The 13228-nt window shown below is 44.7% G+C and overlaps 1 protein-coding gene across 1 annotated transcript; it reads left to right on the top strand.

Moving 5' to 3' along the window:
- Positions 1–735: 735 nt before the first annotated feature.
- On the top strand, positions 736–2144 carry BT62DRAFT_1012813 (uncharacterized protein; the record flags this gene model as incomplete). Its single annotated transcript, XM_043177977.1, has 8 exons — positions 736–849; positions 1156–1255; positions 1309–1329; positions 1371–1435; positions 1507–1637; positions 1697–1849; positions 1912–1989; positions 2039–2144. 8 exons carry the CDS (start codon positions 736–738, stop codon positions 2142–2144), a joined length of 768 nt encoding a protein of 255 aa, XP_043033813.1.
- Between the last annotated feature and the right edge of the window lie 11084 nt (positions 2145–13228).

The following is a 13228-nucleotide window of genomic DNA, read 5'->3' as shown; positions in this document are numbered from 1 at the left end:
CAGACCGTATTCAATATATATAGTCCATCCCGACATAAAGGGGTATCGAGCTTGGCCGGCGGGATACGACGGAGCTCCTGCTTGCTAATCCAACAGCTTGAAGCTTGAAGCTTCACCTAGTACCGGATATTATGAGAGAAGTGACGGCATATGAGAATCATTTCGCTTCTAGCCAGATCAAAGCACCACAAGAGCACAAAGAGAAGATTGAATTGAAATATAATCGCTAACCTTCGCGGCGGCTACAGCAATGGAGGGTCCATTATTTTTTGCAGGTATTCGTGGTCAAAGAGTTCGAAGTGAGGCAAAGGCGGGCGAGGTAGGAGTATTTTGTTGACACAAAATAGACATCGGTGAATGATTCTCGCAAAAAAAGCGAAAAACCACAACGAAGATACGTGTAGAGACGCTTTCAAGAAAGAAAGGCGGTCCTTATTGATAAAGGGAAGCATCCAAGTCTCGTGTATGATGAGCTTAGTTCTACTGATATGGTAGACGTGGATAGGGGTCAATCTGCAATCAGTGGCAGTGTTTCCAAACACAGAAAACTATTTCAAATTTCCTTCCCTTCCGTCCACGACCTTCCTGCTTCTCTTCGTCGTTCGGCGACGTGATATATTACAAGGATTTATATATCCAACCTAAAGGGTCACTTTTGACTACTATCGCCCCAGTTTTCGGGGCTAACATCATCGAATCCGTGTTTGCTTTCTCTCTAAAATCATATAGAAGCACATGCCCGGTACAAAAAAGGGCTCCCGCCTGCGTCGTCTTTACCTTTCGAAAGGGCACCCATTTCTGAGAGATATGTTCGTGTGCCTTACGTTTAGAACGTTCGATATCGCAGAGGTGCGTTGTACCAATATCTTTTCTCAGAATCTGAACCCGACTCTTCTCGTACTCAAGACGTTGTTACTCTGCCATGAGTAGAAGATCTCTGATATTCCGGTCCTGGATAGTGGATACGAAATGGCATAAAAGTCTCTATGGGAGTTCGAGAAGATATATACGCTTTGATATGAAGAGTCGTGTGACTACACTATGCCCTCGTCGGAGTCTTGGTCTCATTTATACCTTCACAGGATAGCTCTAAGGGAGCATCGTGACGTCATAGTTTCTGTCTCATCTTGATGCCAGCTGAAGAATCCATGTCAGCAATACGTGCACGAGCCTCTACCGCAAACCAAGGAAGGGCAGATCGAGCTCAAATTTTCTCAGTGGAAGTTACGAGCTGCTTCGCCACTGCCTCCCTACGGTGAGAAAGCAAACGAGTTTGGCTCCTCCTCTTTCTTTCTAAAAGCCCTTCAGAAAAACTCGATTTGAACCAAAGTTAGTATCGTGTTGGTAACCAGTAGCAAGTTTCATTATAGGGCAGCTGCTGTTTCCGAGGGAATTCCGCGCGAGCCTTGTGTCTAACTCGTTTAATATGGCAGAGGTGCGTTGAACCAATGGTTGTTCTCAGCTTCCAAACTGAATGTCTTCTGACATCCAGACATCGGATTACAGATTCATTGTCTCCTAGTCCCAGACGTAGTATCCGAAGTGGCACAGAAATATGAGCTTATTTGTGGTAGAGTGAGAAAATATATGGCGCTCCAAAACGCTTCAATATCAGAGTCGCGGGCTGGGTTCTTTTCGTGAATCGTGAGCTAGACTATGCACTTGTCGTTATCATTGGCCTCATCTGTGTTTTCAGGGAACAACATTATGGGAGCGCTGCTCCTTTCAAGAAACAATCGGAATATGGTTACCTTGATGGCAGTTGCGAAGAATCTACGTCAAAAATGAGCTCTACCGCAGGAGACGCCAGACCGAGTCCAAACTCCCTCGGCGAAATGTTTCGCTCGAGGTATAATGGTCTTCAGTCTTCAGGCCCGTAATCATCTCATTCGCTTCAGATTCAGAATGCAGGGTATTCCGGGAAACTATAACAACGCCCTCTATCTCACTTCGACACCCTTCAGCTGTTCATGCGAATAAAGTCGGCCAGTATGTATATTGCTCCGTTTGTGGGCATTGTTTGACCACAGTTTCTTAGAAGCTGCGCTGAGAGAGGGCAGGGATTTGCATATGCCACTAAAAGCGAACCTGTGATGTACTCCTTTGTCGTCAGGATTACGGGGATTATCGTTGGTTGCGTATAGGAACCGGATAGTTTGCATTCTACGAGGGAAAGAGCAAAGCCGTCCTCGCATTATTGATGTCCTTGTGATATCACAGCGGCAGCACCTGGGCACTTGTAATAGGTCTGTTGTTTCGAATTACCATCTGAGCGCCACAGGGACGACACGGCTGGGGTAGGTCATCATCTCACCTCCTAGAGTTTATCTTAATATCGTTCCTTTGTAGTAGATGGGCGATACATGTTGCCGGCTGGGTGAATTATGATCACACAACAAGGACAGGATTTACTCGCCAGTCAACGAAACTCTAATTGTTGAGAGCAGGTTGCGTAGCGCGGCGGGAAAGCCAGGTCTGGAGTCGAAATTAAAAAGCTAGTAATTATAAATAGTATGTGATACATACCTGGAGTCGAAAGTCAAAAGCTAGTAAGCGTTGACTTTCGATCTCCAGTATTGGTAGCTATGATTATGTAAGGTAAGAGCGACATGGAGGGTGTGCTACTTCAACACTCCCCCTCGACCGAACATGTCTACGGAGGTATTGAGACAAGTCCGAGTAAGGTAATCATGTGTCTGAGCTTCTCTCTTCCTAATCCCTTTGTCAAGGCATCGGCTGGCATATTTTTGGTTTGTAAGTGGACCACATGGATGCGCCCCTTTTCAACTTCATCGCGCAGCCAATAGAATCGAAGGTCAAGGTGTTTAACCCGGCCATGATGTTCAGGGTTTTGAGCAACTGACAGAGCAGACTCGTTGTCGATATAGAGGACTGAGGCATTGGTGAGTGAATAGCCAAACTCTGTGAACAAGTTGTGAAGCCAAAGGATTTCCTGACCAGCAGATATGGCTGAAATGTATTCTGCCTCTGTTGTTGAGAGTGTCACAAATGCCTGAAGACGACTCATCCAACTAATGGCTCCAGTACCCATTTTGACAATGAAGCCACTTGTAGAATGCCCACTATCTTTGTCACCCCCATGATCTGCATCACAATAAGTCTTGAAGTCAAAGACTGATGAATCTGACTCAGAGTCAGGAGAGTAGACAATGCGATAGTCAACTGTGCCCTTCAGATAGTGTAATAGCTGTTTGAGAGCTTCCCAGTGGGCTGTGCCAGGGTTTTTGCTGAATCATGAGAGTATGCTCACAGGATAGGCAATATCAAGCCTGGTAGCAATAGTGAGGTAGGCCACAGAGCTGAGCACATTCAGGTATGGGATTGTCCACATTGTCTCATATTCCTCTGGTGTTTTGGGAGACTGATCTGCTGTAAGTTTTATGTTTGGATCCAAGGGTGTCAGAATAGGGTTGCAGTCAGCCATTCCTGCACATTGCAGAATATCTAGGGTGTATTGACACTGGGAGAGAGAGAGTGTTCAGTTGGCTTGATCACACTTGATCTCAACACCAAGGAGGTAAGACATTGGACCCAAGTCTCAAAGCTTGAAGTGCTTCTTGAGATTGTTGATGACCATCTGGTGTCTTTGTGGCAATAGTCATGTCATCAATGAAGACTGGAATGATGATATGCTCACTGTCCCTCTTGTAAACCCAGACACTATGCTTGCATTTTACCCATTCAAAACTCATGGCATTGGTCAATGTTGCATGTAGCTTTTTGTGCCATTCTCTCCCAGCTTGCTTTAGTCTATATAGAGACTTGAAGAGGTGCCAGACCCATTCCTTTCCTTTTTCCTCAAAACCTTCTGGCTGCTCCATATACACCTCTTCTGTCAGCTCACCATTGAGAAATGCTGATGAGATGTCAACACTCCATAGCTCTAAATCCTTGAGGGCACCAAGTGCTAGGACAGCTCATAGGGCAGCCCATTTTGGCATTAGAGAGAAGGTTTTGGTGTAATCAAAGCCAGGTCATTGTGAGTATCCCTTTGCAACAAGCCTTGCTTTATAGTGCTCAATTGATCCATCAGCATTGTGTTTCACTTTGAATATCCAGCGACTCCCAACTGCCTTTCGATTTGGAGGACATTTCACCAATTCAAAGACACCATTTTCAATGAGTGCCTGTATCTCTTGTATAGTGGCTTCATACCAACTTGCAGCTTCCTCTGAAGGATGTTTCATAGCTTCATGGAAGGATTTAGGTTCACCATCATGTGTGGATGCCTTGTAAGCTGCTTCTGTCATGCTCTCAAATGCAACTTCCAGTCCTTCCTTTATTGTCAGATGCTCTGTTGTCTGGCTGGAGAAGGCTATGCCTTCAAGAATAGTTTTATCTTCCATAAAGGCTGTGTGTGCTTGATCCTCTGCATCTCTTGCATGATCATCATTGTTGACATTTTGGCATATTCCACAACCATAACCAGGGCCAGGATCATATAAGCCATTGTCACATATTCTGTATTCATGTTTGCTTAGGTCTGTTGGAGATAGTGGTGATGGTGATGGAGTTAGGTCTGAGAGAGATCCATTGAATGGTGAGCCAGGAGGGGTCATAATATCATGAGGAAGGGGTGATACTGGAGGTGATAGGCTTGAAGGAGGTAAGAGATTTGGTGCTGGAGGATTTTCTGGAGGTGGAAGATCATTATTGTTAAGGTCTCCCCCTTGATCAGGCAGCATAGGAGAATCTGACAGATTTGAGAGTGAAGAAAATAGGTCACTGAAGGGGTTGATAGGAGTTTTTGTATTTTCTGGGAACACTTGCTCATCAAAACAACATGGCTTGATATGATAAGCTTCTTGGTGACAGGGTTCCAGCACTTCCATGCCTTTGTGCCTGATGGATATCTGATGAATATGCATTTAGTAGTGTGTGGCTGAAGGCCTTGTCACTTGTTCTTTTTAACATGGACATAAGCTAAGCAGCCAAAGACACACAAGTTAGAGATGTCAGGTTTCTTCTTATGCCAGCCAGTGTATAGTGTTGTTTTAGGAAGTGGTGCCATAGGGCAATAGTTGCACACATATACGAATGTGAGCACTGCTAGTCCCCAGAAGGAGGGAGAAAGATGGGCTTCATAGAGCATAGTAATAGCCCCTTCAGCAATATTGCGATTTGCATGCTCTGCAATTCTATTTTGATGAGGCTCATCAGGCTCAGTATGGTGTCTTGATATCCCTTCTTCTATGCATAACTGATCAAATTCATGACCCATGTACTCTCCTCCACCATTGTCTTGCTCCTCTAAGATCTTCAGACCATGAAAATTTTCAGCATAGGCTTTGTAGTGTTTAAATTCAGCCAGAGCATCACTCTTGTGCTTTAGCAAGGCAACAGCCCAAAAACACAGAGTGCCACATATAAATGTGATCCAGTAGTGATAACCTTCTGGCATATTGACTGGTATTGGTCTCTTAAGATCAGAGAATATGATTGCAAGAGAGCACATTGGAAGGGGTGAGGGCTCTTGAGGAATATTATGTTGTCTGCGCTTGCCCATAAGACAGGGTTCACAAATCGGGTCAGGATTGGATTGCATATTGTTCATCTTCATATTTAAGATAAGCTGATTCTCATACATGTCCTGGACAACATTTATACTTCTGTGACAGGTTCATCAATGCTATAGAGTCAGGTCAAGTGAACAGGTGCTCACAGTATTTGAGGTTACTGGCCTTGTAGTGCAAGTGGTGCCATTAAGATATCCAATGTTATTATTATTGACAGTGGCTGAGAAACAAAGTGCTTTGTCTTGAAAGAACTGGACCAATGACCCAGCTATGTTGATCTCATATCCCTTATGATGTATAAGATGGAAGGGTGAAAGCAAGTTATTGTGAAGATCAGATACATGCAGTACATCCTGGAACTCAACAGCCTTGCAGACCTCTCCATTCTTCTCTTTAGGCTCAAACATGACTGTCCCTATGCCTGCTGAATAGATGATTGAGTTGTCTGCTAACTGAATCAGAACCACATGTGGTGTCCAGACATGAAACCAGTCTTGATGATGGCTCATGTGAGCTGAAGCACCTGTGTCCATATTCCAGTTAGATGATGCTGGAGACAAGAGATCAATACTCACTTGGCTGGCAGTCTCTTCCACAATGTTTGACTTCTCTGTCTTTGCCTCTTCCACCTTCTTGCTTGATTTTGTATTGCAACATTCCTGGACATGCTGTATAGCTCACTCCTTGGCTTTCTTTTTGCTGAAACACTCCTCCTCGATATGTTCAGAGTTAGTGTGTTATGATTTTTCCTATTTTTCTTTCCTTTTTCCTTGATTTATTTGGGATTGACCTCTATTTCTGCTTAGTCAGAGTGCCTAGACCAGGTGCTTAGGATTATGGGAATGCTTAGTCATCAGCACCACTCTAATTCTGGTCGCTGCTGTAAAGTCATGCAACAGCACAATGACAGAGAAGCCTCTCTTATCTTTGTGCAGCAGTAACAGCAGTAACAGCACAACAGCAGGACAATACTTTTTGTAGGTATCTTAGTAACAGCTGAACAATATGCTACACAGCACCAGCAAGGATAATTAGGTAGTTATATTCTTGGAATGATAAGGATTTAGTATTTAAGTAGAGTAGCTCTCACTGTAATACTTCAGCTTCAAGCTAAAGTTTATTCTTCACCATCTACTCTTGAGTGACTTGCAAATACCTTGACTACACAACTCTATTGACACATCAGTGAACTCTGTCAGTCTAACCCAAAGTATGAGGTTCTGAACAGTTTATCACATGTTGATAGTCACATGGAATTTGGGCTTAACAATTAGCTTCCCTTCCTCAAGCCCAATTGTGCTGAGAAACTGAATGCCTCCCACCCTTACCCAAATTTTACTCACAAGTTCTTTGAACTCTTTGCTTCTATCATAGGAATCTTGATTGGTCTATTGGTGATCATACAGCTGTGCCATGGATGCCAATCAATCACTGCTTGGGCAATCAGGCACTATCATGAATTCCAATGCATTCAAATCATCCTCTGAAATGTCACACCAGACCTCCCCCTCCATAATATCCCTGCCTCTGCCTGACCCTCAACAATCTGACACTCCCTCCAACCTGAAGAAGGAGTTGCACCTGAAGCTGTCTCTGGGAGCTTGGCTGAAGGGTGTTCTAGAGAAGAGGAGGAGTGGCAGCAACACACATACCCCCTGTGACTCTCATCAGCAGTCATCTGAGACACTGGAAACCCTTAGGCTACAGGGTTTCAATGACTCAGACCTGACACTCCCATCCCATCACCTGAGCACAGTATTGCAATGAGGACAACAACTCCCATTTCTGAAACAGACATTGGCCATCATGCCAGAGACTCTCTTGATGCCACATGGATGGCTTGGAGAGCCAGAAATACCAGGGGCTCTAGATTCTGACACACCACATCAGTATGAAGCAGGAGCACTGACCACAGAACAGGGGCCAATAATGACCCCTACTTCAATGACAACAGCAATGAGCACCACTGGTGGCAAGCTGCTGCCATTGAGGCCAACTGGCTGGAGTGCCATGCAGCTGGCAGTAATACTGGCCAAACAGAGGGCATACAAACAGTTCCAGGAAGAACACAACAAACTGATAATGCCAACCTGATCCTCTCCCAAGAGAACCAAGTTTGACATTCCAGTAATGTTTCTGAGTGCCTCAAGGAGCAGGCATGGATCAACAATGAAATCACAAGGGAGAACACCTTCTTTGGGCACTATCTCCATGCCTGGGAGAGGGAGTGATGCAGGGGCTCAGAAGAAAGGGGAAACAGTATGCTCATTGGTTCCACCACTAACAGCATACCCGACTCTCTGTTCTGAGAATCTACCACTCCCACCATTGAGTCCAACCCCTGGGCAGAGCCAATCGAGGAAGATATCCACATAGTTGACATCCAAGAATCGATCTCTCTCTCTAATGATCACCCATTATCTTATGGGACTGATACCATCACAGAAACTGATGATATCCTCATCAGGGGAGATGGAATATCAGCAGACTGAGAGACAGTCAGAGGAAATGAGGAGGAAATTGACCCCACAGGAGACATTAAGAAGTTTCTCAATGGGAACTTTGCTACCCTTTTTCTCAACCCCCAGTTTTACTGAAACTTCTGCCAGTATTGCAGAGCAATGGTGACAGCAACAGAGGAAGGAGATGTTGAGGAGCAGCAGCCTACTCCTTGACCCAGACCTGATAACACCAGACCAAGTATGCAGCCCCAGCACAGCCATCCCAGAGGTCTATGACCCATACAACAGTTCCCTCCTTGAGGAGGATGTGGACAGTGAGATCACCAGTGGGGATGCAGATGACAAGGGGGAGGAGGATCATGATGGGGAAGTCAAGGACTCTCCAACTGACTGGGTCAGTTCATGGAACATACAGATGCATGAAGAGAAGCAGAAAGAATTGGTGTGGGAGGCACACCAGAAAGACTTTATGGAGTTATATCAGGAGGGTACAACTACATTATGGATGGATGACACCTGGTTGGTGTTGCCCATGGGACAAAGGTACACCACCACCGGTTACATTGAGCATGTGGAAATTTTACAATATGCAGCCACTGAGCAGGCCATTTTTATTTATAATAAAAGATATTTAGGACACCAGATGCAGATGTTACCATCATACAGGCCAAAGTACAGCACAATGCCAAGACCTTGGATGCTGAGTGTTATGCTGAGCAAGCTGACCAACATGGCACCCTCAATCTGCATGATATCATCAAGATATTTGTTTGCCACCTCAGCTGTCTGAAGTATGGCATCTCGGCTTACTAGGGGCTGACCCCAACTGAGCAGCCACTACTCAAACCCATGGCAGCTACTGATTCAGTGACCATTTGCTGAACAGCCACCATCAGATGAGGCTGAAGGTAGTGGAGGAAAGGCACCAGAAGAGCCTCTTTCCACAGAAGATGACCCCATGGCACTTGCCCAGGGCTGGACCATCAAGAATGGGCAAATCATGCAGAAGGTGATTCCTCCACTGGGAAGTCCTGTCACTGACAATGGCTCCCTTCACTCTTTTCCAGGACCCCCAAGTGGGTGGTCAGGACCACCTGCTGGGGGATGGCTGAATCTAATGCCTGTCCTGGATGCTGGGGCCCAGATCCTTAATGTCAAACTGACTCTTGTGTCCAAACTCCAACTCTTCTGGAGAGCATCCAATGACATTGATTGCTTCCTGGTCTATTGTGATCAATATTTCTAGGTGTTCACTCTGTACTTCCTCATTGACATGTACAAGGTCACATTCGTGGCAACCCACATGGCCAACAAAGCCAAAACATGATGGGTTCTTATTTCCCTGACATTTTGGTCCACCATGAGGTACCATCACCAATACCCCTTGTGGCTGGTCTTTAAACAAATGATCATCAACAAATTCACAGATCCAGCCATCCAAAAAGTCCATAAACAAAAAATGAAGGACTTCAAGATGGCTGGTAAGCCAGCCACTGATTACTTTGATGAGCTGGAATGACTCAGCAAGCTTGCTGGAGTCTGAGATGATGTTGCTGATTCTGAATGAATGGTTGAGTACATGAAGATGGGAGTACCAGCCTCCTATCTTATAATCATCTCTGATATCAGACAAGGAATCCCAGTCAGATATGAGGAGTGGAAGGCCCAAATCATCATGATGTACAAGGAACAGCAATGACAGAAGACAGAATCAGCCACCCTATCATGAGGCAGACACAGGAACCAGAGATAGGGCTTGAAGCCCTTCACCTCCAGCATGACCACACCTGCCAAGCCTGGTGGCTTGGCTCCAACTTCCTTATACAGTGAGAAGCAAACCGGTACAGGCATAACATATACTGGAACAGGTCAGCTGATGGACATGGATCATCTCAAGAAGGAGGGGAAGTGCTTCAATTGCAGCCAAAAGGACCACATAGCATGGAACTGTCCACAGAAGAAGAATAAATGCATCTGGGAAGATATCTGGGTGCAGATAGCCAAACTAATGAAGGAGAAGCAAGACCTTGGTCAGAACAATAAGGCCGAGGAGGTAAAGGATGAGGCTGAGCAGTGAGTGATTCCACTGACTTGGCCAGGGATATGAGTGACCAATTACAGACTGCTAGACAGACTGACATTTTCTCTTCTATAGTACCCCCTATGACTAAATTATGCATGCATTCAAATATACCCAACTTTGTCACTCATAGACATGAATCACCAAAGGAACCAACCCTAATAACTCAAATGCCAATGAAAGGCCAAAGAGGGGCAGAGAGCCTCAAAGGTGCATCATCATCAAAAGTTCACCAAGCTAAAACATCAAGACAGACTCAACTGCTGAAGAGGATCTGAGCATGTGCAAGGTGAAAATAGATACTGCAGAGTGTTATCCACTGTCCACACTCACACCAGCACACACACAAAACTCTTAGTTCATGGGGGGATTATAATGCGATAAAAGTAGCAATCAACAAATATAATTGTCTTCTTCAATGAGATTACAGCATCCAAATGGCAATAGCATGCTTACAACAGTCCAAGGTCTTTCCAAGTCTCAAAGCTTTTCATTTTATCAAAACAAGAGATGGCAACTGGTGTTGCTGGGCCTCAAGGCAAAGGGTACTGCAACTCGATACAATATGTCAAAACACTCCAAAACTCTCAAATGGTTCCAAGCACAGCACGGATCAACTCAAATCCCTAACACACACAATACACAACTCAAAGCTTCATGCTCTAAGCAAAAACCAATCACAAACATGTCCACAAGTGCCAAAGAGCACAGATCTCTGTTTCCAAGTTTCCAAACTGATCATAGACCCACAGGATTCAAACCTATGCAATCCAGAGACACAAACACAATAAAACCCCATCCAACAGACCAAAGGGTTTGAACCTCTGCCAATCTGTGGAAATAACACAACAGCACACACTAATCAAGCCAAAGGGTTTGAACCTCTGCCACCTGTAGCACCACACATCACAAATACCTCAAAAACTCAAGATGATGCCCTTCAGACACCGCTCTCTTATTCTCAGGTTAGAGCGCAATCCAAAAGAAACTTGTTATCAAACTGGGCTTAAGTCTTTCACAAGCTTTGATGCCTCACTTAGTTCTCACAGCTCTCTCAAGGGTATTCAATAATAGGTTTATTCTCTCACCCAAAGTTACAAACACAAACTCAGAGCTAGAGTGCCAGGCTTTCTGTGCCCAATACACTGCAACTCTGGGGGTTGGAAACTTGCCCCTCCAGCCATACAAGGCCATATTTAAATACTCTACTGTGGTACTTACTAATACAATCCTACTATGGTATTCTCAAAGTGCAGGACTCCATGCTGGATCCCGCTGGTATTACTCATGCACATGTCGCAGTTGCTGCACTTATTCTCTTCCAGGCAATGACTGTGCCTGCTGTTCCTTTACTAGCTGACATCGGCTAGCTGGCCTCACCAGGTCTACTCACTTTCTTATCTCCCTGGTGACATTTCTGACAGTGGTAAACTGTCCCAGACCCCTGGAGTTATTTCTCATGCCAAGAGCCAGCCACAATGGCTATGTTCTGCTTTCCTGTGTCCAACCAGTCATTCCATCTGACTCACTAAAGGTGCCACTTCTCGGTACAATACAGAGTCTCTTGCTGTGTTATGCATGCTAAGGCACCATATGTATGCACGCAAGGCTCAGGGCAGTATCTGTGCTATTCATTCCTGGGATAATATTCCTCTACTTGCTAGCTTGTTGTCAGCATGCTATCTCTCTGTTCAGTACCCATTTACTCAGATACCTTTCTTTGGGTCTCAGTTCTCTGTTCTAAGGCATGTCCCATCAGGGCATCAATGGCTGTGCATCTTTGATCAATGTGATCAGACTTGCTGATCATATTTTGATCGTAGTCTTTTTATTTTTAGCATGTCCTCTTGTAATAGTATTGGCGCACTTAGGGCCAAGTGCTGGGACCTCACATGCAGCCTAACCCCTCTGGTATTAGTCTGTTACTAGGCCATGCACTCTGCTTATTGTTACTTCAGTTTATCATTATGATAGCAAGGTTTCTGTGTGCTCTAGTCCTATTTTCTGTTACATGCTTACTGGCCTGGAATGTGGTCTATATATTCACAATTTTCACAATTTTACATGCCTAAACATGGAGAGGGTGTGTCACTGCCTATAGGCTGAACTGGGGCAGAGAGCCCCATTGGTTGGCTAAAACCATTCAACACCAAATGGACTTGGTGAGCCATCAAGGATGTGAAGGACAAAACAGTGGCAAAAGCCATACTCAAGAATTGGGTACACAAGACTCAAGCTGAGGAAGTGATCGATGATATGATCACTGGAATGTGAGCAGCAGAATGAAATCGAGCCTTAGAGTGGCTTGATGAACTCCATGGACTATGGAAATTCATTTGACAGTCTAAGACTGGAGGACAAGACTTAATAACCAAAGCCCAGATTGAGACATTGATATCTTGATCTACTCATGCAGTCACAGCCCTGATCAACAGTGGCTGCATGGGGAGTTCAATCATGCTTTTGTCAGCAAGCATAATCTTCCCACTCAGGCCATGGCAGCACCAATCTCAGTTTATAATATGAATAGAACAAAGAACCAAGCTGGATCAATCACTGAATATGTTGAGCTTAGGCTCACTATCAGCAATCATTCAGAATGAATCAATTTAGCAGTAACTGACCTAGAGACCAAGAAAATATTTCTTGGTCATGATTGGCTGATTCAGCATAATCTGCTAATTAACTGGAAGACTGATCACATCACCTTCGCTTGATGTTGCTGTCAGAAGATTCTGTTTGAACTACTGGATGAAGATCCTGAGGACTGGTGAGATGAAGAAATGAAAGATGGCAACACAATCCTTGCCATCGACTTACAAAGGGCCATTAGCATTCCAGCAATTCACCATGCTAATGACTGTTACAATTTTTCCTTTTTTTTTATTCCTATTCTCCTTTGACCCCTATTTATGCTTAGTCAAGGCACCTAACTCAGCGCCTAAGACCATGAGATGGATTGGCCAGCACAACCACCACCAGACCTGGGAAACCAAGGACAATGCAGATAATACCCCTTTTATGTATGGTAGCAATGCTCAAGGACAATGAGCACAATGGACAGAGAAACCCACAATAAGCATAAAGTATTATTAGCAGGACTTGTACAGTATTTAAGGGACAGCCCTAGCAGGCTAACCCCCAGCTTT

This window comes from Guyanagaster necrorhizus (genome assembly GCF_019112545.1).
Source record: "Guyanagaster necrorhizus MCA 3950 unplaced genomic scaffold BT62scaffold_51, whole genome shotgun sequence".
Lineage (NCBI taxonomy): Eukaryota > Fungi > Basidiomycota > Agaricomycetes > Agaricales > Physalacriaceae > Guyanagaster > Guyanagaster necrorhizus.
This window is presented reverse-complemented; position numbering and strand designations above follow the sequence as displayed.